Below are 21,495 nucleotides of genomic sequence, written 5' to 3' on the forward strand. Positions count from 1 at the left end.
GGCTATCTTTTTCTTTCCATCAATCTGCAAATCTCTGCTAGGGGTTCTTTTCACCAGTGCTCATAAGGAGGTCACCGAGCAGCTCAAGCAGTTGAAGCAGTTCAGAGTTTTGATTTCTGGAAGTATGGCATTTGATTATAATTTCTGACTGTTTTATTCTGTAAATAAACTATCATTCTGATTGTTGCCTTACTAAGTTTTAAGCATTACTTAAATCAAATAACTTGCTTGTTTGATATTCTTTCATATTTTATGTGCAGAGATCATTTGATAGGTTGCTTTCCTGATTAATCTCCTAAGTTCCTTGGGTGAAGTCCAGGCCCAGCTGAGATCTAGTGCATTAAGTTTTGCAATGGGAAAGAGATAGGATCTTCTGTTTTGAAAGAGATGCTTCTTACTATAACATGATTATACTTCTGAGACACAACAGTTGCAGAAAAACTACAATAAATAATGTTTATGGATCATAATGATTGTGGCAACAATCTTATTGAGAGTCTGTGGCACTAATGATCAGAATGTGACTACCATCTAAAAATGGTAAAATATAAGTAATACAAATAATAAAATACAATTGTCTATGATAGATAGCCAACTTTTTAGGAGAGAACCCAGAACTGACCACTATTGCAGCAATTAAATTTGTGCCAAGAGTTTAACAAAGAAATACTCCTGATGATGGTCTGTCAGTGCCATGTGGTTATCACAAATTACTGTGTGGTAAAACTTCTCCGCATTATTTCTTCCACATCCCTACTTGCCCTTCTACAATGCTCTTGTGAGCCAGTGTAGTTGTTTCAGCCTTGTTCACAGCTATGAATTACAATATTTAGTTTGCCTTTGGGCATTATGTCCTGTTCCACTTAGTAAATTTGATTCTTCCTCTTACCTTTTATTTGCTTGTTAAATTTTGGCACTTGAAATTGGTGTTAGGGGTGAACCAAAAAGTCAACACATTCTTTGAATTCATGCAATTTTTTCTTTATTTTCTAGCAAACTTAATGTTTTGTATTAAACTAATGACTATTTTAAAGTAACAAGCTTAAAATTTATTGCACAGATACACTCTGTGGCTATTTCAAAACTACAATATTTCTGTAGTTTTAAATGAAGTATTTCTGATGCTTACTGTCACAGAACAGGTTTTCTTTTCACCTTGTGACTGTCCTATACTGCTGTCATTTTATTCTTTTATGATAGCTCAGTACTACACAGTGCTCTTCTAGCTACTAAATCCTTCTTTTTCTTGAACACGAGTAAAGGTTTTGTTGCAGCACCTCTACTGGCAACAGCACTCAAAGGGGCTTTTTCAGGAAATAAAAACCACTTCACTTCCCTTGCAATCTCCCCCAAATTATAGTTTACCTGCAAAAGTTCACGAAGCACTAGACATTTTTATTTTCATCAAGAAAGTTTCCCTCAAAATGTAGGATATTATTTCTAAGATCTATCAAATAATGACCTACTTTAATGCTGCTGACAAATACAGGATCTAATTTTGAGAAGTCTAGAAAATGAGAAGGTAACATTTTCCAGAAAGCCTTCTCTGCAATCTTTTGTGTTTTGACCCTGCTGATGGGATGCCCATTGACTGCAGTTGCTATAAGCAGGGTTCAAAGTAGGGTCTAGATCTCTGTGCAGTGCTTCATTTTTCTTGTTAGCAGTTTCTCCAGGTAGTCTTGAAATGATCAGCTGATTTTTTTCCTTTGAATTCTGTGTAAACAAATAAAAGTTATTTAAAATGCTGATAAACTTGAGGTTTTAATAGGAAATAGGGCTTAGGTCACACAGAGTAAAGTTTGGGGTGTTTTGAGTTATTTTGACTCCTTGTTAAAATATGTGCCCTCATTTTGCAGAAGCCACTAATTAAGCTCTTTTTTATCTGTGACAATGCAGATACTTTACTTGCAGTGATAGATGTTCTGCATTAGTGTAAACACCTCCTGCTTAAGGTCATTAACTGAGGATAATGGCGTCCATTTGGCTAAAACAGAGCATCAGAAATAAATGAACCTGGCACTATGAGAATCATTAAGTGATAGCATTCTTCTACAAACCTAAAGACATTAAAATAGAATAGAGCTGCACATCATCTTGCAGAGGCTTTGTTAGTCAAGCGAGTTCTGACAATCAAGCCCAACTGTTTTCCTAGGTATTTGCACATCCTTTGGAAACACTTCTATTCTCAAGGAGAAAATATCAAGTGTCAAGTTGATGCAGAGGTAGAAACAATGACATTGCACAATTAAATGCAAAAGCTGTGCTATTACTCAAACCTTTTAACAGCAGAGAATATTCTCCCAAATACCTGGCCCAGCTGTTTCATTTTCTTATACCCATGGTTTATAGTTTGGAGCTTTTTGGAGAGCAATCTGCTCCAGGCTCACCCAGAGTGCCTGGCAAAGGGCCAGAGTCCTTCCCATGTCACCACAGCAAAAGTGGAAATGGAAGGAAGCCTCATGTTTTACGGTAGACCACGTGTCCTCCCCTGGCTGTGCAATGTGTACGTTAAACCCCACATCCCAGAGGGGTCTCGGGAATTCACATATGTTCAGATCTTTAGTTGTGCTGAACTCTCCCACTGCATTTTTTCAATAACATAATTTAAGTGTTTATGCCTCCCGCAAGTGACTTTTGAGGTTGTAGAGAGGAAAAGAAAGAGGTTGTAGAGAGCAACAGGGACACATAATGGTTTGCCAGATTTGTTGTATGGGAATAACCTTGCCAGAATCCAGAAAAAATTTGGCAGTCTGCCTGTTAAGAGAGGCCAGACTGGTGACTCATCTGTAATAAGAGCAAACAACAGTACAGAGCTTCTTTCAGCAAGAATAGTAAGTGAAAGCCACTCTTTTCCCTGTGTTCTTGCAAGGGAAAGCCAGTAGCCTAATCCTGCAGCTGTGCTGCCCTGTGGCAGTGGAATCAACAGTTTGCAGTCTATTTCTTGGGTGCCAAATAGACAATTCCCCTTACTGCAGAGGGGAATACATGGAGAGGAGGAAAACTGGAGAAGGCATCTCTAGAGTTGTTATATTAATCATGGCACTATTTTATACTGTGTCTTTCTAGGAATTCATCTCCAGAGTACAACATGTAAGCTGTTTCAGCATCTCCGTGTTGTCCCCTCTTGCTGTAGAAGTCAACAGGGTCCCCTGTCCTGAGACACTTTTTTTTTTTTTTTTTTAACTTCCTCTCTTTTTTGGTAGTTGTTTCAAAAGTTCTGGGGACCTTCCACTTTTTTCAACACTGACTCCAGAATCTGGGCTTGGTTTGTTCATGGGGTTTAAATTTCTGTTATTTACAAGTATTGATTATTGTGTGGTCATCTGTACTAGAGAGGTAAAAAAGAATGAACTGTGAAAGTGAAGAAGCATTTATTTTTATTTCTTGATTCTATTTTGTGCCTCAGGAATTACTGGATGTCTCTGATGCTTCCTGGGAGAATGTGGCAGTGTTTCCTTGTTCACTGGTTCATACTGAGCCTATGGTACCATGTTTTCAATGTGATAATAAATTAGAGTCATGCAGAAATGAGCTAGAGATTTCTTCCTGTTAGTTACTATAAACAAGGCTTCTGCATCACAAGAAAATAACTTTTAAAGCAGTTTCAGCAGAGATCAGAGACAGAAACAGAGGAGCATGCAGCCTTGGACCACTCCATAACTCCGGCAGATTGTTAGTTGAGTCAAAATTTGAGTGATCGCAACAAGACTTCCCATGTTTACAGGGACAGCTGTCATGCCACATTGATCATCATGACTTGTGCCTATGCTTATTTCTCACAGGCAAACCAACATGACTTAAGACTTTATTCAAAACTAGTAAGGCCACTTCTCAGGACTTAGACTAAGATTCTGAAAATCTTAATTCATATTTTCCTGGAAAAAATGGACCAAAACCTGGCCCAAAAGAGCCCAGTGTCTTTCAGCCAAAGCGAGAAAGTCTTCCATTGACCCCTATCATGGTTATGAAGTGAGGCAATGCCAGAAGCACTGTGTTTGTAACTGACCTGTGAATAAACCACCCTTGCTTCTGCTGCTGAAATGGAAATCCCATTGACTGTGAATATTTAATTTGTTACTAAAAAGGAGTTGTTATTCAAGCTTCTCAAGTGAGGAGATTTTTTTTCTCAGGGGCTGAAAACTTGATCGCAGGTGAACCCATTGCATAATGTAGTAGGTAAAAGTCAAGTAGGTCCCAGAAGAAAATTTGGAACGCTTCTACATTTCTAATTCATTAAGCCCTGCAACATATCTGACCTATTGAAGGCATGCCTTGCACAGGGTGTGTTTAAGGGATACCTTTAGGGGAAGTCTGCTGGCCTGCAGGTGCCTCTTGGTGGTTTTTACCTCTGTTTTGAAGAGGGCAAATACAGTGAGATGCCACTGCATTTGGAGACCTCCCAGACACATTTTTGGCAAAAGCAGTGTGTATGTCTATCCAGTAGATCACAGATTATGCAAAGATTTTCCGTTCAGTCTGTGAAGGAAGGGTCACTGGTAGGTCACTGCTCAGTGTCCATTCATGCAGACAAGGTTGGGTGACAGCAGTCATTGTGGGAGCACTACAGGAATTTGTGTGTATGCCTAGAACCCTTCTCATCACTCCAGTCTAACACTGGGATAATTTTCAGTATGTTCAGTATGAATTGGTGTTTCCTTATATGTATGTACATATGTGTCACCTCAGGATGCATTATGGTTTCACTGTATTTCCATTCTTATGTATACAAAACGTTGCTGTATGCATGGAGTTCCCAGTGTATAAGAAACAGGGGGAATAACTGAAAAAGAAAGGTTTTAATTTGAAGTTATATGATATATCTTGTCATCATCTTTTCTTCCAGTCTCCTAAATCAGCTTTTATTAGTGCTGCAAAAAAGGCAAGATTGAAGTCCAATCCTGTCAAAGTACGCTTCTCTGAAGAAGTAATTATCAATGGCCAGGTGTCGGTGAGTGTTCAGCTATTTAACCTCAGAAAGGATTGAGCATTTCATCCAAAGGTACAGCTCAAGCCTGGAAAGGGAGGTAGAAACAACATGGTAGAAACAGCGGTGACAGGCTTGCAAAGAGAAGGTTTTTCCTGTTTCTGAAGTTTTCTAAAGATCTTTTTTTTTTAAAGCTCATTAGGCTCAAAATTTCATGAAAAATTTATCTCTTTAAATTAAGATACTAGTGAATTCATTTTGTAGTGATAGCACATATGTTTGTCGTTAGTCTTGATATTGCTTGCTTGTTTCTTGGTTTTTTCAGATCAACTTTACTTTCACAAAACCCATAAGCTCAAGAGAAGTACCATGTCATAAAAACTGATTAAGATTACCTCACAGACCCCTTTAAAATTCGTTTTATCTCCTTGAACTTATTGTTTCCAGACTGCAGGCAATGTCAGCCTCCCTTTGAGAGGCACTGAACTCCTCCTTAGACATGAACTCCCAGCTCATTTTCATTTTCATAATTTGCCAGAGCATCATTCCACACTGATGTCTTTAGCCAACTCTCTTCCAAACCTAAATTGATACTGCTTTTTTTCTATAGCAATTTCTGCTTTTTAAAATAAAAAGAAGCAAACAAAAACCCCCAAGATTTGTTTCTGTTTCCCTTCCTTTTTCCTCTTTATTTTGCTATACTGGTTATGATCCATCAAATTAGGTAGCAAGGTTATATGTTGCTCTTCTTAAATGATGAAAGATATTAGCATTTAATATTCACCTAGAAAGAAAATGTGAACCACCTTGATTGTAATCCTTACTAACAAACTGTAGTTTCCATTTTTTAGATTGAATACACTAAGTAGCTCACTATATTCAGAGAAATAGTAATCCATTTCTCTGTTTTATTGAAAATTTTTCAACTTCAGAGGTAATATTTATCATCAGAGAGACAGTATTTAGGGAAAGACAGTACTCGAAGCCAGACATAAAATCTATGTGAACAATTATATTTTTCCAGGACAGAGACCTGCAGAGGGCAGCTGTAATGAGCATGGCTAGACCCTTGCAGGACATTGATATTTCTGCTTTCAGTTTGGGCCAACACCTTCCTTCTCTGTTGTTGCCTTTCCATCAGAATGATGTACTTCTTTATAGAACAACGTTTATATTTCTCTGGTTGCATGTTGTAATCTGATTCACTAATTTGCTTGACAGGAAACAGTTAAGGACAACTCGCTTCTTTTCATGCCAAATGTTCTAAAGGTATATCTTGAAAATGGACAAACCAAATCTTTCCGTTTTGACTGCAGCACTTCAATAAAGGTAAGCCAGCTATACCTTGATAGGAGACCTTCAGTAATCATCATTTACTTGGAATGCTTTAAGAACAAAATTACTGGTGTGTTCAGTTGGGGCTGGACTCTTAGCTCAGAAATAACGAGGATTTTGTCCCTTTTTCTGCTGCTAAAAACATACTTTGTTGTCAGTGAAGAAGTGATCATTTTAATGTGCTTGGAGCATGATCAAAATTATGTGGTTGTATCATTTTGATATGCTGCCAAAATAGCATGATTTGTCAGCAAAAGTCAGGAGCTAAGAAGATGTTGGTTGGTGATGAATATTATCTAGCTTATCATTCAGTGAACTTAGGATGGGATGTTGTAGGGTTGTGTTGGTGATGAATTACTTGCCTCAGTGCAGTGCCCTTTACACTTTCCATAGCCCATGTCACATGCAGAAATAAAAAGATAAAGCCCTGGCACAGAGTTGAGTCTGCCAGGGAATGTCTGTGACACTATTGCATGTGGGTTCCTAAATCAGAGGCATCATCAGCATCTGTGAGAGCCTTGGAGTAGCATGGTAAGCGGCAGGACTAGTGCTGCCTAGAATCAGCATGCTGCTGATCTCCCAAGCATTACTGTTTGGGGAAACTAGTTTCAACATGGATTGGTTACCAAATCTAGCTCACTGCACGGTTGCTTGCACACTTGGGACACTGAGACATGAGAGGTGCACGGGTGGGAATGATCGATGAAGGCTGGGGATACAGTTCTCATCTGCATTGCCAGCTTTTGGTAGTTTTTAGGAATTGTAAAACCAGGCATATTTGAAGAAAGGCTGCCTTTGTGCTCAGTGTGATACAGCAGCATACTCAATCAGAGCAGCAAAGAGAGTTATTAACTAAGGCAGACAAGAAATTTACTCCAGTCTGATAAACAGACACTAAAGATACACCGGTAAAACAGACCTTAAAATCACACTTAAAAATGACGTGCCACATTTGTTAATAAATGTAGCATATATGCTTTAGGCATAAATTGAATGCAAGTAATGTAGGTTGAAAGCATTCCATCCATGGGTTACATCCATGGGATACTGAATTCCTTGAGTCCCTCTGAAAATTTGGTTAGGTGAAGAAATAGGAGACGAGTCATGTAGATAGTGAGGTCTCCATACCCTTCTAAGGAGCACAAGCCCACTTTCTAGTATTTTCTGTTATGAGCATATCAACAACCAACCTATTCCAGGATGTTTTGCCCCTGAAGACCAGTCTTTGGCCATCACATTACATTAGGTTTCAGTAGTTCTGTCACGGATGTGTCATGTACTATCAGACCAAATGTCAGATCTGAAGTCATTGGCACAGATACCCATGTGGCCTCAGTTACCTACCTGTATTGATGCTGTAAACCTGCTTTGACCTTAGTCATTTTGACTATTGGTAGGAATAATTTCCTTTGCATCTAATTCAGGCAGTTATGTATTCTGAGGCCTGCACAGCCATAAATGACATATTCTTGCATGTGTGTGCATATTCCTCAGTGCAGATAGGTGGGCGTGGATTGTTGCTTCGTTGCTTAACTGAGGTGAAGTAGACATGCCCCAGGTGAGTCAAGGTAAATGCAGGTTTTTTCACCTCTAGAAGTCCAGTAGTTCACCACTTAAAAAGGAGGGTGCAAGCAGTACCTAACCTGCAGTCCTCACTTTCCATGTTGCTGGGTCATAGCAGCTGGGCTGACTTAAGTTGCCAGATGAGAGGATGTCTAACAAAAACTTCGGTGCAGTAGTTCAGAGACTGTGTGCCTTAGCCTCATATTTTAAAAGGTCCAAGACAGCTAGTGGTAGAAAGCAATGAGATTATTACCCTCTCTTAAAAGCTTATATTTAATATTATGCTGCTTCATGCCACTGTTATGCCCATAGTTTTTAGCATAGTTTAGAAATATAAATAAAAGTATGTTCCATATGTAAGCAGTAAATTCCCCATTAGTCAGAATAGTATAATATTAGCCTCTATTATTTAGAGTGATTGCTTGCAATTCATTCATACTCTCTTATATTCTCTATATTGTAGAGAGCTCTCCCCATTCTCTCTCATACATTTTTTCGTCCTTCCACCAGTTTGGTCTTGATTTTCCATAAACACACTGTAATTGATCAATTAATCTTCTTAAATTACGTTAGAACCCTTGGATTACAATTTGTCACGATCTGCTTAGTAAGTCCTATCCATCTGGATACTTACGTATATCTGAAAATCTTTCAGATGGAAAGAAATGTTTTAATCTTGTCACCAGCATACTGTGAAACTATTTCTAAATGATGACTTATTATGTATTTCTTTTTCCTACAGCATTCACTAAAGTAAAAGATACCTTGATAGATAATATTAATAATCTACATACATTTACAAAGTGTTATATGAAAGTAAGGTAGGGATTAGTTGAATGGATTTGTGAGGAGGTTTGTTTAGTTTTTATTTTAGATACAGTCATTCTCAAATTAACTATCCTTAGACATAATTCAGTATGAAAAAAGCTGATCAGGAGTCTCTAAAAATTGATATGATCCATCAGTTTAGAGCTATTGTTCTGCACAGATCATCATCATCATCATCATCATTGACTTTTCTGTCAGCATTTAAAACTCGAGAAAATCCTTTACCATAAGAACAAATAAAGGCCATTAATCTAATTTTTTTTTGTTGAACATAAAAATTTGATTTGTCTGCTTGATGGCGTGGCCCCAACAAAGGGAAGAGAACAGTAATAAGACCATCTCTCCTTTGCTGATGGGTTTTATTTCCAGGGAGACAGATGTGATTTAAGGGCCACACCAGTATAATTTACATGTTAAACCACAACAGAATGTTGTCCATTCCCAGAAATCCCATTAATGTATTTCTCACATTCATATCTGTTACCGTCTTGGGGATGTTTGATTATAAATAGACGCTGATTTTTCCCTGGATGAATGGTTGTGGTTTCCTAGAAACTTGCGCAAATCACGCACAAAGCCTTGGCTTCTACCCTGTGCTGGGTACATGCAGGGTGTGTGGCAGGGAAGAACTGGGTCCCAAGCACTTTGTGAATTTAAACACTTTTTATAAATCCTTTGTTAATTAGGACGTCATCTTAACACTCCAAGAAAAGCTTTCCATCAAGTGTATTGAACACTTCTCCCTAATGCTGGAGCAGAGAGTTGAAGGATCTGGAACGAAACTCCTTTTGCTACATGAACAAGAGACTCTAACTCAGGTTTGTGTAATAGTATATGAAAACAGATATTAATGAGAGGGGTTAATCAGTAATTCATCCATCTTTTTAATTACTCAAGTGAGTTAGCTGCAAGGTTTATAGTGTGATACAGTCTATCAAATAGCTGGGATATTTAGATGTGATTGTAAGAATAAGGTTCTCACAGGAATTCTCTGTTATAAAAACATCATATTTAATTGCTTTATTGGGCCTTTCAAAAATATTAGGAATTAAAAAATCAGTCTGAAATCTGAAAAATACTTATCTAGCCTTTTCATATCATATGAGGCCCAACTAATGAACATACTCAACAGTTGGCAAACCCGTGGTAACAGTTCTGAGAACAGTCTGCCCAAATTTCTTTAAAAGCCTTATTTTGATATTTGGTTGTAATCTGATTATACAGATCTGTATCTGGGTGACAGGGAGTGCTCCTCTTTCTGATGAAGTCAGGTTTGGCTTGTTTACACAGAGATACATTATGTCACTTCAGTGATGATGAATTGTGAACATAGAAAATGTTGGTGTGACTTTCTTCCTTAGATCAGGGAAGTGTGACTAAAGTTAAAGTTGCTTCACAGTTACCAGCAGAGTACCCTGATTTTATCTGCTTATCGTTTTGCCAAATTGTTTAGCCTGAAATTTCCTATTATATTTCTGTGTTTCAGGAGAACATTAGTATTTTTAAAATTTCAGCTAAATTGGAAAAAGAAGGAAAAAGGAGAAATGGATTCTTAGATGGGGAAAAATACTTCATTTAAATGACAGAATCCCTGTAATTATAACTAGAGTCTGTGCAATGGTATGAAGGAGCTTAGTTTACCAGCTAACAGTCTTTCCAGCATTTTCTAACCTTTAAGCAATTGCTTTTGCCATGTTAACATTCTTTTCTTGAGGGTATAAGCTACCCAGTGATTGCACAATAACCAGAAATACTCAATACTTGTCTTCCTAGCCTAGCTGTCTCCTTGAAGTTATTGGTAAAATTCTCACTGAAATCAGAAACATCAGAATAAACCAGCATAGTGAGCTTTCAAAAATCCCATCTGGAGCTTTTATTTATGTACAGAGTATGTCTATATACTTAGGAAAGAGGTGAGACAACCTGAGGTAAATAGACCTTGTGAAAATTGTTTGAGCAAGACAGAGACTTCATTGGAGGTTTTTAAAAGTATAGTTTTGTCAAGTAAAGATGTTGATTATAAAGTACCCTAACTACATTAGCCTAATTGAATAAATTACATAAACTACATTAGTTCTGAGGGTTTCTTCTTTGAAGTTCCTGTAAAATCAGCAATACTTTAATTTGCCATTATAATGTTGCTGCTGACCATGACTTACAATGGTGGGTTTGGATTGTTACCCTTTCATCCAATTACTCATTAGCTATGCAGTGGTCTCCTGTGAATATACCCAGATTACAGAGTTAAATGCTTAAAAATGTTTTGCTGACCAACACAAAAGCAGACTTTTTAATTTTTTAATGTGTTGGATCTCAGTCAGAAGTTATGGAGTCGATCTCTTAATCCAGAACAATGCAGGAAAAGACCTAGTTTCTTGCAAATTGTCTGATGGATTAAAACAAGCAAGAGAAAGTGAGAGTAATAGCTGCCAAGTTAGGCCTCACCTGTGTTCTCAGACAGTCTAAGAAATAAAATGTGACCTCTCCCCAGACACCTAACTCTACCTGTTTATGCATATTTTAGTCCTGCTGGAGCTCAACTAAGCTTGTATTTCACTTGGATGGTTTTTGTTAAGATGTTTTATCTCTGTTCTTTCACTCTGGTTTTGAGTGAATTCTCTTACTTTGAGGATGAGTTGTATCAGGTGGACATGCCTGTATGAGTCTAAAAGCCTTTCCACAAGATTATATATATAAGATGTTCTTAGATGAAGAACTTAATAAGTAGCCCATGGCAAAGCTCTTTTTTGGACAGAATTATTTTTCTTGCTATGTCAGGGCTCTGGAGCAGGGTAACATTGCCCAAGATCTTGTTCCACCAGGGTTGCCAAGCTCTAATATTTATCTGTCTGTTTATAATATCTAATTATTGCACTGTCCTAGGTGACCCAAAGGCCAAGCTCGCATAAGATGAGATGTCTTTTCAGGATTAGCTTTGTTCCAAAGGATCCCATTGATCTTTTAAGAAGAGATCCAGTTGCTTTTGAATATCTCTATGTACAGGTAAGTGAAAGCACAGTGATTGCTAGTGTAAAGGAGAATAAAGAAATACACTTACTATATATATGAATTTACATCTTCACATAGAAAAGCATGGTTGCAGTAAATCCTGGCTTTTATTTCTGCTGCATAAAGCCAATGAATGCACTTGGGGAATGTACAAATCTCTATCATCTGCAAAGTCCTCTTTCTTCATAAGTCTCTCCAAGTAGTAATGCTTTGATATCTTTCCAAAATATATTTGGCTTTAGAGAAGAGTGAAGCTGAATTAATTGTTAATACTTATTTATGCTACTGTAATATCAAACAGAAATGATGTCTGAAAAGGAACTCCAGTGAAGTGGATGGGAAAACTGATGTACAAGCAATGTGGTTCTCCTGAATATCTCACCGGGTAGAATCCTGCTGTCCTGAGTCCAGATATACTGATATGCTCCCAGCACTCTTTGTGATGGAGGATTACTCTTCTCTCCAGTAAGGCTGAAGAGAGCCTAGATCAAAATAAGCATGCCTTTTGCTCTGTGGCAGAAATACTGGTATTTTTCATTAGTGCCCATATTGTGAATAACTGACACTTCTGAGAGCAAAAACACAGTCCTACGTCTGAGTTAGGGATTACTTTTCATGACGTGTTAATTAAAAAAAAAAAAAAGAAGAAAAGAGCAATAATTTATTGTCAGTGCAAGATTTTTTAACATGACGCTCCCTCTACTGGTTCTTTGGCAGAGCTGTAACGATGTGGTTCAGGAAAGATTTGGACCAGAACTGAAATATGACATTGCCCTGCGGTTGGCTGCATTACAAATGTATATTGCAACTGTGACCACCAAGCAAACTCAGAAAATCTCCCTCAAATACATAGAGTAAGTTGAGTATGCTGTGTGCTCTTTAAAAGTGAAACATTAGAAGTAACTTGTAGATTCTTTAAGGTTGTTTCTTTAGTACGTCCGTATGCGTGCACCAATTTTAGGTTTATTCTTTGCCACTGAAATTGATTCAGGTGTGTTAAGAGTGGTACATTTTGTCCTTTTGGTCCATTTACTTTTTGGTCATCTGTTTGGGCATATGAAATAGACTATAAATGTAAATAAGATTAGCTCATTTGCTTTCAGTGATTTAAGATCTAAGTTTATATGGTCTGTATGCTCAGGTTTTAGTAGAGATTATTATAGTAAGATTCAGATTGTGGCTTGGTTCAGAAGACAGTAGGTCACAGATTGGAGTTTATAGTATTTCTTAAATGCAGTGATGCCTTTTCCTGGTCTTAAAATCAAGAGTCAAACACGGTTAGAAGGGAAAAAGGGATTTTGCCTTGGTATTTATTTTAAGGATCCTTAGGTGCACTATGTCCAGGTCGAATGCACCTCAATGCACACCACAATGCACCCCCAAAAGATCTGGTATAACATTATAGGTTTTACTAATTAGCATATCTATCAAAGATTCCCCAAGGAGAGGCTTGAATGGGTCCCCCTCCCCAAGGAACCTTCCCCTGGATGGTTCTATCTTAGTTTACAGAATGTGTTCTGGAGAGGACCTTGGTGTCTGAGGCATATTGATCCCGAACTACGAAACCTCTAAAATGTTTAGTCTCCTAGCTGAACAAACAAGTCCAAGAATGTAGGCAAAAAGCACTAAGAATACAGAAGTTGTAAAAAGGTATAAAAGGGGTATAAAAGAAAAGGTAAATCACAGAAAAGAAAAGAAAATTCATCATGGCATCAGCAGAAGTACTCCAGTCGGCAACTGTCTTATGTTAGATAACAGATTAGATGTATAGATCATAGAACTACATATAGATATAGATGTATAACTACAATGAAAAAGTAACATTGAAAAGTGTAAATGTGTGTATATCACCTTGGATTAAAAAAAAAAGGCAACAAAACCTCACAACAAATCAAAAACCCAAGGCCTAAAACTTTTTTTGCTGTTGCTTAGTTTGCTTGCAGAATGGAAATAATAAATGTTACACACTCAGAGTCTTGTAGGGTTTATCCATCATATTGAAGACAATGTTATATTCTATCCTATTAATGAATCTGCAAAAATAATTACTTACAAGCGAAGAGTCAGTCTTCTGTCAAAAGGGGTGCTTCAAGCAGAAAAATAACTTGGTAAATGGAGGCAAACTGGTTGCATTTGAGGAGGATCCCACCACTCCCCTCACCCCCACCCAACCAAAAGGTGACTAGAAAATGGCTCTGATTTCCATGTTCTAAAAGAAGGTTATAAAATAAAATTAAATCTGAAATTACATTGTTAAATTATCTGCTATTTTAATTCTGTAATCGTGCTTGCCAATGTAATTAAGTGGTGTTTAACACAGACTTTAGATATCAAATTTAAACATTCTTTTCTGAATGGCATGACTGAAGAGATGGAAGGGATAGAAGAAAGATTATTTATAATTTTAAATTATTTTTTCATAAGAAATAAATTGTTTAAATTTTAAAAATAACATTTTTTCAAAACTCTGGACTTGATCAACTCTCCTGTTTTCAGCTAATCATTCACTTGGCATCATAGTCACCAGTCTTTAGATAAATAATCATCACAGGAATGTGAAATTAAATATATGCCTTTTATTGCAGAAAAGAATGGGGATTAGAGACTTTTCTTCCATCTGCTGTGCTGCAAAGCATGAAAGAAAAGAACATAAAGAAAGCACTTTCCCACCTTGTCAAAGCAAATCAAAACCTAGTTCCTCCAGGCAAAAAGGTATTACATTTGCATCTTAATGGAAAATATGTTTTAAAGAACAGAAAGTGTGGCATGCATGGGACACATTTAGAGCTAATCTTTTGGAGAAACACCTAGCCACTATATTTTCAGAGATCTAACTTCGGGTGCTGGTGCAACATAGCCAAGAACTATTAAAAAAAATTAATTATGCCCCAACGAAACTATCTTCTTAACTTGAGAATGACAGAGAACTGTTTATTAATACGTCATGTATGATAAAAAAAAATATATTTTAATTAACTTAGCATTTTCTATGAATGGCAGATTTGCTAGGAAAGTTTTTGTTCTCTCTCTGATGCTCTCATCTGACATAACTGCTGTTTTTCAGATTGTTTTCTGTTACACTGTAGAGAAAGACTTTTCGCTGGCCAAGATCTAACTGGATAGATGATGGTCCTTGCAGTAAATGACCCTCCTTGCTGTTCTAAAATGCTTTTCTTAGCACTAAGCTTTCACTTCAGCTGGAAAAAACACAGATAAGACAATGTCTCTGAGAAATGCCTTTGTTACATGCAAGCTGAGACTGCTTTTAGACACCGTAATGTGGTTTCTTAGTGCAGGTCATCTTTTCTTGTTTGTAGTCAATGGAGAGAAATAGGCACTTCTAGGGAGCAATTCATCCCATCCCACATTCGGAACCAAAAATAGGTCAGATTGCCTGTGTCCTAGAAATGCTTATTTCTCTTCATGGACTATAAAAAGAACCTAAGAGTGACTAGTTGAGACATAAAATGAGCTGAATCCTGCTTCATGACAGTTTGTTTCTGAACCAAAAAACCACAAAACAGCTGGTGCTGAGCTAAGGCTCACTGTGATCAGCAGAAATCCTGCTTGGAGGTTTCAGAACACACTGTGACTGTGAACATAGCTCTATGCGTTTGACCTCAGGAAGAGAGGCTGAAGCACTGCATGTCTCCTATAGTGCTCAAACTAAAGCTAAATTATGCCAGTTGCTTATTATTTATCTGGTAGTGTAAATTTGGGTTTATTTTGGAAGTCATCAGTGCTGCACAGGTGTAAGATATGCCTTACAGTGGCATAGTAGTATCAGTTCTTGGTTAGAAGAGATACTGCAACAGTCCCTTCCTGCAGCAAGCAGACTTTGTTGGGTTTGTTTCATTCTTTTCGATTTGAGCTTTGGAAATACGTTTTTTGCCAACCTGCTTTTTTAGCAGGCAAGTCTGAGAAAGAAAGCATCTGAGCTCTTCATCGCCTCCTGTCTCACTTGTAGGTACTAACACAGAAACTAACTGATTTCTTTGTGCAGTCTTCTCTTCCTTCACATGAAGGGAAGCTTGTCATTCTCAGGATTCTCATGTTTTTTTACAACCCTTCTGTATTTCTGCACTAAGCGAGCACCTGGTGAAGCAAAGGGGAAAGCATTACCACTAGTTGCTCTACTTTGGATTCATTTCCTCCTTGTTGTCAAGGAAAAAATTATGATAGGGGCCCATAAAATGCTGTTCAAGATCAAATAAGATTTTGAATTAGAAATCCAGTGACTGGAATGAAACTAGCAAATGATATGAGACTCTTTTATATTATCTTCTAAAAGTCCAGATATAAGGATTTACACCAGGGAAGTGTAAGGTTTGGATTCAGACTGGGTGAAATGAACTGTTTCTTGTTTCCCTTTTGTCTCATAAAGTATTTCTAAGTTTTCTTTTTTAAGTAGGTAGTTTAAGCTCAGAGGAAAAAAATAGGAGACAAATTCTGACGTATTACATGATAAGATCATATGTATTGATATGCTGTATTTAGCTTTCTTATTTATTACCTACTAAATATAGTGGAAGAGTGCTATTTTAGAAAATAGGAAATGCAGTAGCAAGTTGGAATAATCTGCCAAACACCACAAGTACCTAGCAAAATGTAAAATACATAGCTGACACATGCACATTTTTTTGTTCTCTTTCTCTGTATAGGTACATAAATGTTTAAGAACTGATGGAGTTTATGAATGGAAAGCTGCTGTCTTAGCCTTGAAAACCCTCAGTGAACAGATGTTTAATCTGAGTACTTCAACATTTTCCCTTCATTAAAGCAGTTAGGATGTTCTTGAAGTGCTCTGATCTGCCCATTCCCAAGTCCTCAGTGCATTTTAACTAAACAAGCAAGATATTAATTTTAAGAATGAAACTGTTTCTCCTCATCTGAAGCCCAAGCATCTCAAGATTTAGTTTCAGGCTCCAAAGAGCTGTTGTGGAAGACCATTCTCTTTATATTGTGCAAATATGTTTTCTTTCTGAATTTTATTATGTGATGATTTCCACAACTACCTCTTACCCCTGTTTCTCCTTTCTCAGCTCTCTGCTCTGCAAGCCAAGGTGCATTATCTAAAGTTCCTCAGTGATCTACGATTATATGGAGGGCGTGTCTTCAAGGCTACACTAGTGGTAACATTTCTCTCAAAATAGTCTCTTCTCTTGATTTTTTTTTTCCTAATGCCTTTTTTTTTTTTTTTTAAGCTGGATCATATAATTTTCTTTAGAAATTTAGGTTCTATTCTTATGCTTAAATATAATTTTTAATTGAACCAAAACACTTTTTGTTCCTTTTCATCTTGAAAACAACGTATCTGTCATAATAAAAATTTACCTGGAATTTGGAGATAGATAGCACTTTCTTAGCAAATAATGCCATCCAATTATCTATTGAATGCTAAAATTGTTAGTCTGGAAAAATCTTAATGACAAAGTTTTTCTTTTAACAGAAGCAGAGTCCTTCCATCGTCTGTCCATCTAACTATCCACCTAAAAACTAGAGTGCAATCAACATCCAGCAAGAAATTCCTTTACTTTTTTTTAAATTACGAATCAAGTATGCTCTTGTGTATTGTATCTTCCTAGAAAAAACATAATAATCTTTAATGTAGAAATGCCTTTCAAATGTAACTCTGTGTAACTGAAAGAAGGGATTGGTGATTTCTGTTACTATGCAGTACCTAGCATGTTTTTTACTTGTTCTTTTTTTCTTTTTCTGTTAAAGCAGGGAGAAAAGCGTTCAGAAGTGACTCTGTTAGTAGGGCCACGGTATGGAATCAGCCATGTGATAAACACCAAAACAAATCTTGTGGCTCTTCTGGCAGACTTCAGCCACGTGAACAGAATTGAGATGTTTACAGAAGATGAGAACAATGTTAGAGTTGAGCTGCATGTCTTAGATGTGAAAGTAAGTTTGTTACTGATTTGTGTTGAAATAATATCTTTTAATAATGTTTTTGTCTTTATTTGAGTATTAGATCAAGCTATGCTGTTCTGAACATTTTCACGGCAATAATACTCTGGGAGTGCATTTTCAGCTCTTTTTTTGTCACAGTGCATATATACTACAGGTTGGGCTACAGTGTACCAGGCTGGTGTATTCCAGCACCTGCATTCTATTTTGATTTTTCTCTCAGCTGACACCCAGCAACTTGCTTTGTTATTATCTTCATGAATTTCCATGGTAAGAAGAGGTGATGGTGAAATTTGCCTTCTTTTGAAGCTCCTTCTAGTGTAATATACAGTGTCATTACCAGTAAAGAATTGCCAGCTGCACTGAACCGGTGTCCCCTATAATCCAGTGTTACATCCACAAAGTTCACTGCAAGTAACCACATAACAGTTCCCAATTAAATAGACTGCTAAAGTGCATGGGTTTCTTTCTTAGCCTTTAGAATTCCAGTTCAGTGCTTTACCCTATATAATATATTCACAGGTGCTCATCATCTACCTGTAGTAATTTAATTTCTTTTAAATCTCACTAACGCCTCCCATCTGAGGCATCTTAGCAGCAAAATGAGTGGAGTTTTGTATGTTATACTGTCCTGGGTGATTTTGGTGTGGTTTCTATTTGGCTTTGAAGTGGAAGCCTTCATAGACTTTCTAGGACATTAATCTTAACCAGAAATTGAAGGAAGAGCTCTCATTATACTTGAAACTTAAATATTTGATTAAAATAAATAGAACTTAACACTTCTTTTCGCCTACCCAGCTATACACAAAAAGCACACATGAGGAATATTTTACTAAGCTTTTGCTTTGAATACTTTAGGTTTATTGATCTGGAGCTGTTTCCCTGTATTTAAGATAATGAAAAAAACATTGTTTTAAAGTAGTCTAGATGCTCTTTGACAGCATCTTAAGAGAAATTTACGGGTTGGTGAACACAGCATCTCTTTCACTGTACTTAGCAATGGTAACATCTGAGGATAGCAGACTGCTTTGCCTTCATTACTGTGCTAAACTCATGGCCTTCTTGTAAGAAAGCTATTATCACCTTTTTACAGATGGAGAAAGTAATATCGAAATTAAATGTTTCCCATCTGCCCATATGTAATATGCAGCACCGTATGCCATAGTATTATGTATTACCATGGTATTATGTTGTTATATATTATAATACTGTTACTGTCTTACTGTAAATTGTGCATATCCCCATCTCTTTGCACTTCAACACATGTGATCTAAAACCCAGAGAGACTGACTAAAAATAAAAATCTAGCAGACTCTGGGTGGAATTTGACAAAAAGTTGCCTCTCTGTGGGGCGCAAGTAGGGGTTGAGACTATGTCCTGTGAAGGAGATGCAGGCACACAGAGGTAGGTATTCTCAAGTGATGTTTTCATCCTTTGACTTACCCTCAAGTAGTAGGTTTCATATATCCAGGTTCTGAATGTACCAGTATGTGTTATATATTACATTATTTTCTAAATGAACAGACAGTTTAGATTTTTATTTTATTTTTGTTTCTTTAAATATGTTCTCAAGCATGTTTCACTTGGCAGAAGCAGGCAGTAAAAGTTTAGCTGTCACAGGACTTTTCAGCAGATTACCAGTATTTCACAGCATTGTTTTCAGCAATCTGAGATTTTTGTGGAGTTCATAAGTTTCTGCCAATCACTGCAGAAAACTTGAGATGAATGTAGCATTTCAAATGTCAGTTTTTAGTAGCTGCTCAAAAGAACAGAGATTAATTAACCCACTGTAGGTTTAATAATTTATAGTAACTATAAAATCTATAGTTGAATACCTTGAAAGAAGCATGTATTGAATAGAAGCTCAAGCTGTAGCAAAAATAGGTTAAAGAAAAAAAAAAACCCTCATATATTTTCCCAAGTTGCTGAAAACAGTTTATACAACATTCAGGGCACCTGGAACATTTTGGCCCAAGATGCTGTAGCACAGGCTTTTAAAATCTCATTGGACCTGTTGTGGGTTTGGTAATAAGGTGTGATCATCAGTTATGTTTTGGCCAGAGCTTCCATCAGAATCAGTTGTCTTTTTACTAGTAAGGGCTTGAATAGGTTGGAGAGTCATCCTTGTTGCATGTGACATTCCTTCTGGAATGGATGGTGCAGGTCCTTGCATCTGTCTTCTGACAGTGGGCTCTGCATGCTAAATTATGATAAATTGTCACAAATGTCCACATACTATGAGTCACTACACACTGTGAGTGATAAGATGGGTTGTCTATGGTCTAATTTCTATCTATGCATCACGGTAAGGGCTTCATTTTTATTTCCTGTCTAGGAGTTGCAGAGGCTAGCCACCTTAATAAATCACATTTGAGGAGAACAGCTTTTGGTATTAAAAGCTATAGAGACATGAACAAATTTTTAGGCAAGAAAATGTATACATAATGGCAAAAGAAAAATTAATTAAAGTGTGTTTCACATGGATGTGTTGGGTTCTCTGCTTGCTATCCTGGCAGCCACAGTTTTCAAAGCTCTGAGGTCTTTCATTTTTGTTAGGACTGGCTTTTTTTTTTTTTACAGTGTTTTGTGTTTGTTTTCTTTGCTTATTACCCTCCTGGGGATCTTTCTCCATTCTCTTTGTCTCTGTTTATCTGCTTATTTTTTCACCACTTGTCTTTTCAGTAACACCAGACTGGTGTTCTGTTGATCTGTCTCTGTTTCTGCTGTGTAATGACAGCTTTAGCCTGACTGCTGTATTTTATGAACCTCAGCTTTCCCTGACTGTTTGCTTTCCTTGTCATTCTTCCTTGCTTATTCTTAGTGCACCACATTTTCTGGGAAGCAGCAGATTCCCATACAACTGCAAGACTCCAGCACCTAATGTACCAGGTTCTTAACCTGTGGCAGATTCAGAGTAACATTAAATAGTGCTTTGGCAAGAGTAAGGTGTCTGTGCAAGAAAAAGATGGAGCACGAGTCTTAAAATAGTTAGCTTCATTCAGAAAGAGGGCACTCAGTTGTTAAGATGTCAAGTTGGACTTCTACCTTACTACAACTCCAGTCTTGACTAAACTTTTTATACTGTTTGATATTGGTAGTGAGGAAAATAAATTCTCAATAAATTTTCAGTGTGGTGTTTGTGATGAAATTCCTTTTGCTTTGATGTAATAGTATGGTCAACAGGCAAACAAATTGAGGAGGAACAGCCTTAACTGGATTGTATTCTTCTTAGCCTATTACTCTTCTGATGGAGTCATCAGATGCAATGAATCTTGCTTGCCTAACAGCTGGATACTACAGACTGCTGGTTGACTCAAGACGTTCAATATTTAACGTGGCCAACAAGAAAAATGCAGGGAGCCGAGAAACAGGTATTTATTTCACAGTATGTTAATGATGGTCCAGTGTATAAAGCAGACGTCAACTGAAGCCGGAGCACCTCCAGATAAATAGTAGGCTGTGTCAAATGAGATCTGATTGCTCACTCAGACCTAGCAACACAGTATTCATTCAGCTTTATGATGTTCTAAGATCCAGCCTATATTAGCATCTTCATGGTAAAATAAAACCTGTGTTGATTTTCCTTCATACTCTAGTAGACAGAGGCATGCTTCTGTGAGTGTTATTATTTTATATGCGTACATCTTTTGTCAGAATACATATGGTTGGAGAAACCAGCTGCTTTTGTGTTGCTATGCCTGGAATAGCATTTTAGATTTTTTCTAGAGTACAGAAGTACCAGTTAAACTTTAGGTCATTAAATCAACAGGTATTTAACTTAGAACAGAGGTGAATTTGAAAGTGCTTTTCTGATATATTTGATGGCTCAACTATCCTATTCAGAGTGTTTAATACTCAGCATCAACAAATGATTGTTTACAAATTACATTACTTTGTTCTTTGATTTCACAATGTTGATTTTA

General features: G+C 37.1%; 1 protein-coding gene across 2 annotated transcripts in view; it reads left to right on the forward strand.

Moving 5' to 3' along the window:
* FRMPD4 (FERM and PDZ domain containing 4) overlaps window positions 1-21,495 on the forward strand; it is a gene marked incomplete at both ends in the record, with an annotated part of 407,102 nt that overhangs the window by 380,458 nt on the left and 5,149 nt on the right. For both annotated transcript variants that reach the window (XM_082278916.1, XM_082278917.1), the window contains 9 exons: window positions 4,844-4,948; window positions 6,146-6,253; window positions 9,337-9,468; window positions 11,534-11,653; window positions 12,377-12,513; window positions 14,245-14,371; window positions 16,702-16,791; window positions 17,384-17,566; window positions 20,805-20,943. In XM_082278916.1, coding sequence (XP_082135042.1) covers window positions 4,844-4,948; window positions 6,146-6,253; window positions 9,337-9,468; window positions 11,534-11,653; window positions 12,377-12,513; window positions 14,245-14,371; window positions 16,702-16,791; window positions 17,384-17,566; window positions 20,805-20,943 — 1,141 coding nt within the window. The remainder of the gene's footprint in view (window positions 1-4,843; window positions 4,949-6,145; window positions 6,254-9,336; window positions 9,469-11,533; window positions 11,654-12,376; window positions 12,514-14,244; window positions 14,372-16,701; window positions 16,792-17,383; window positions 17,567-20,804; window positions 20,944-21,495) is intronic.

Source organism: Coloeus monedula (genome assembly GCF_965178545.1).
Source record: "Coloeus monedula genome assembly, chromosome: 3".
In the NCBI taxonomy this organism is placed as follows: domain Eukaryota; kingdom Metazoa; phylum Chordata; class Aves; order Passeriformes; family Corvidae; genus Coloeus; species Coloeus monedula.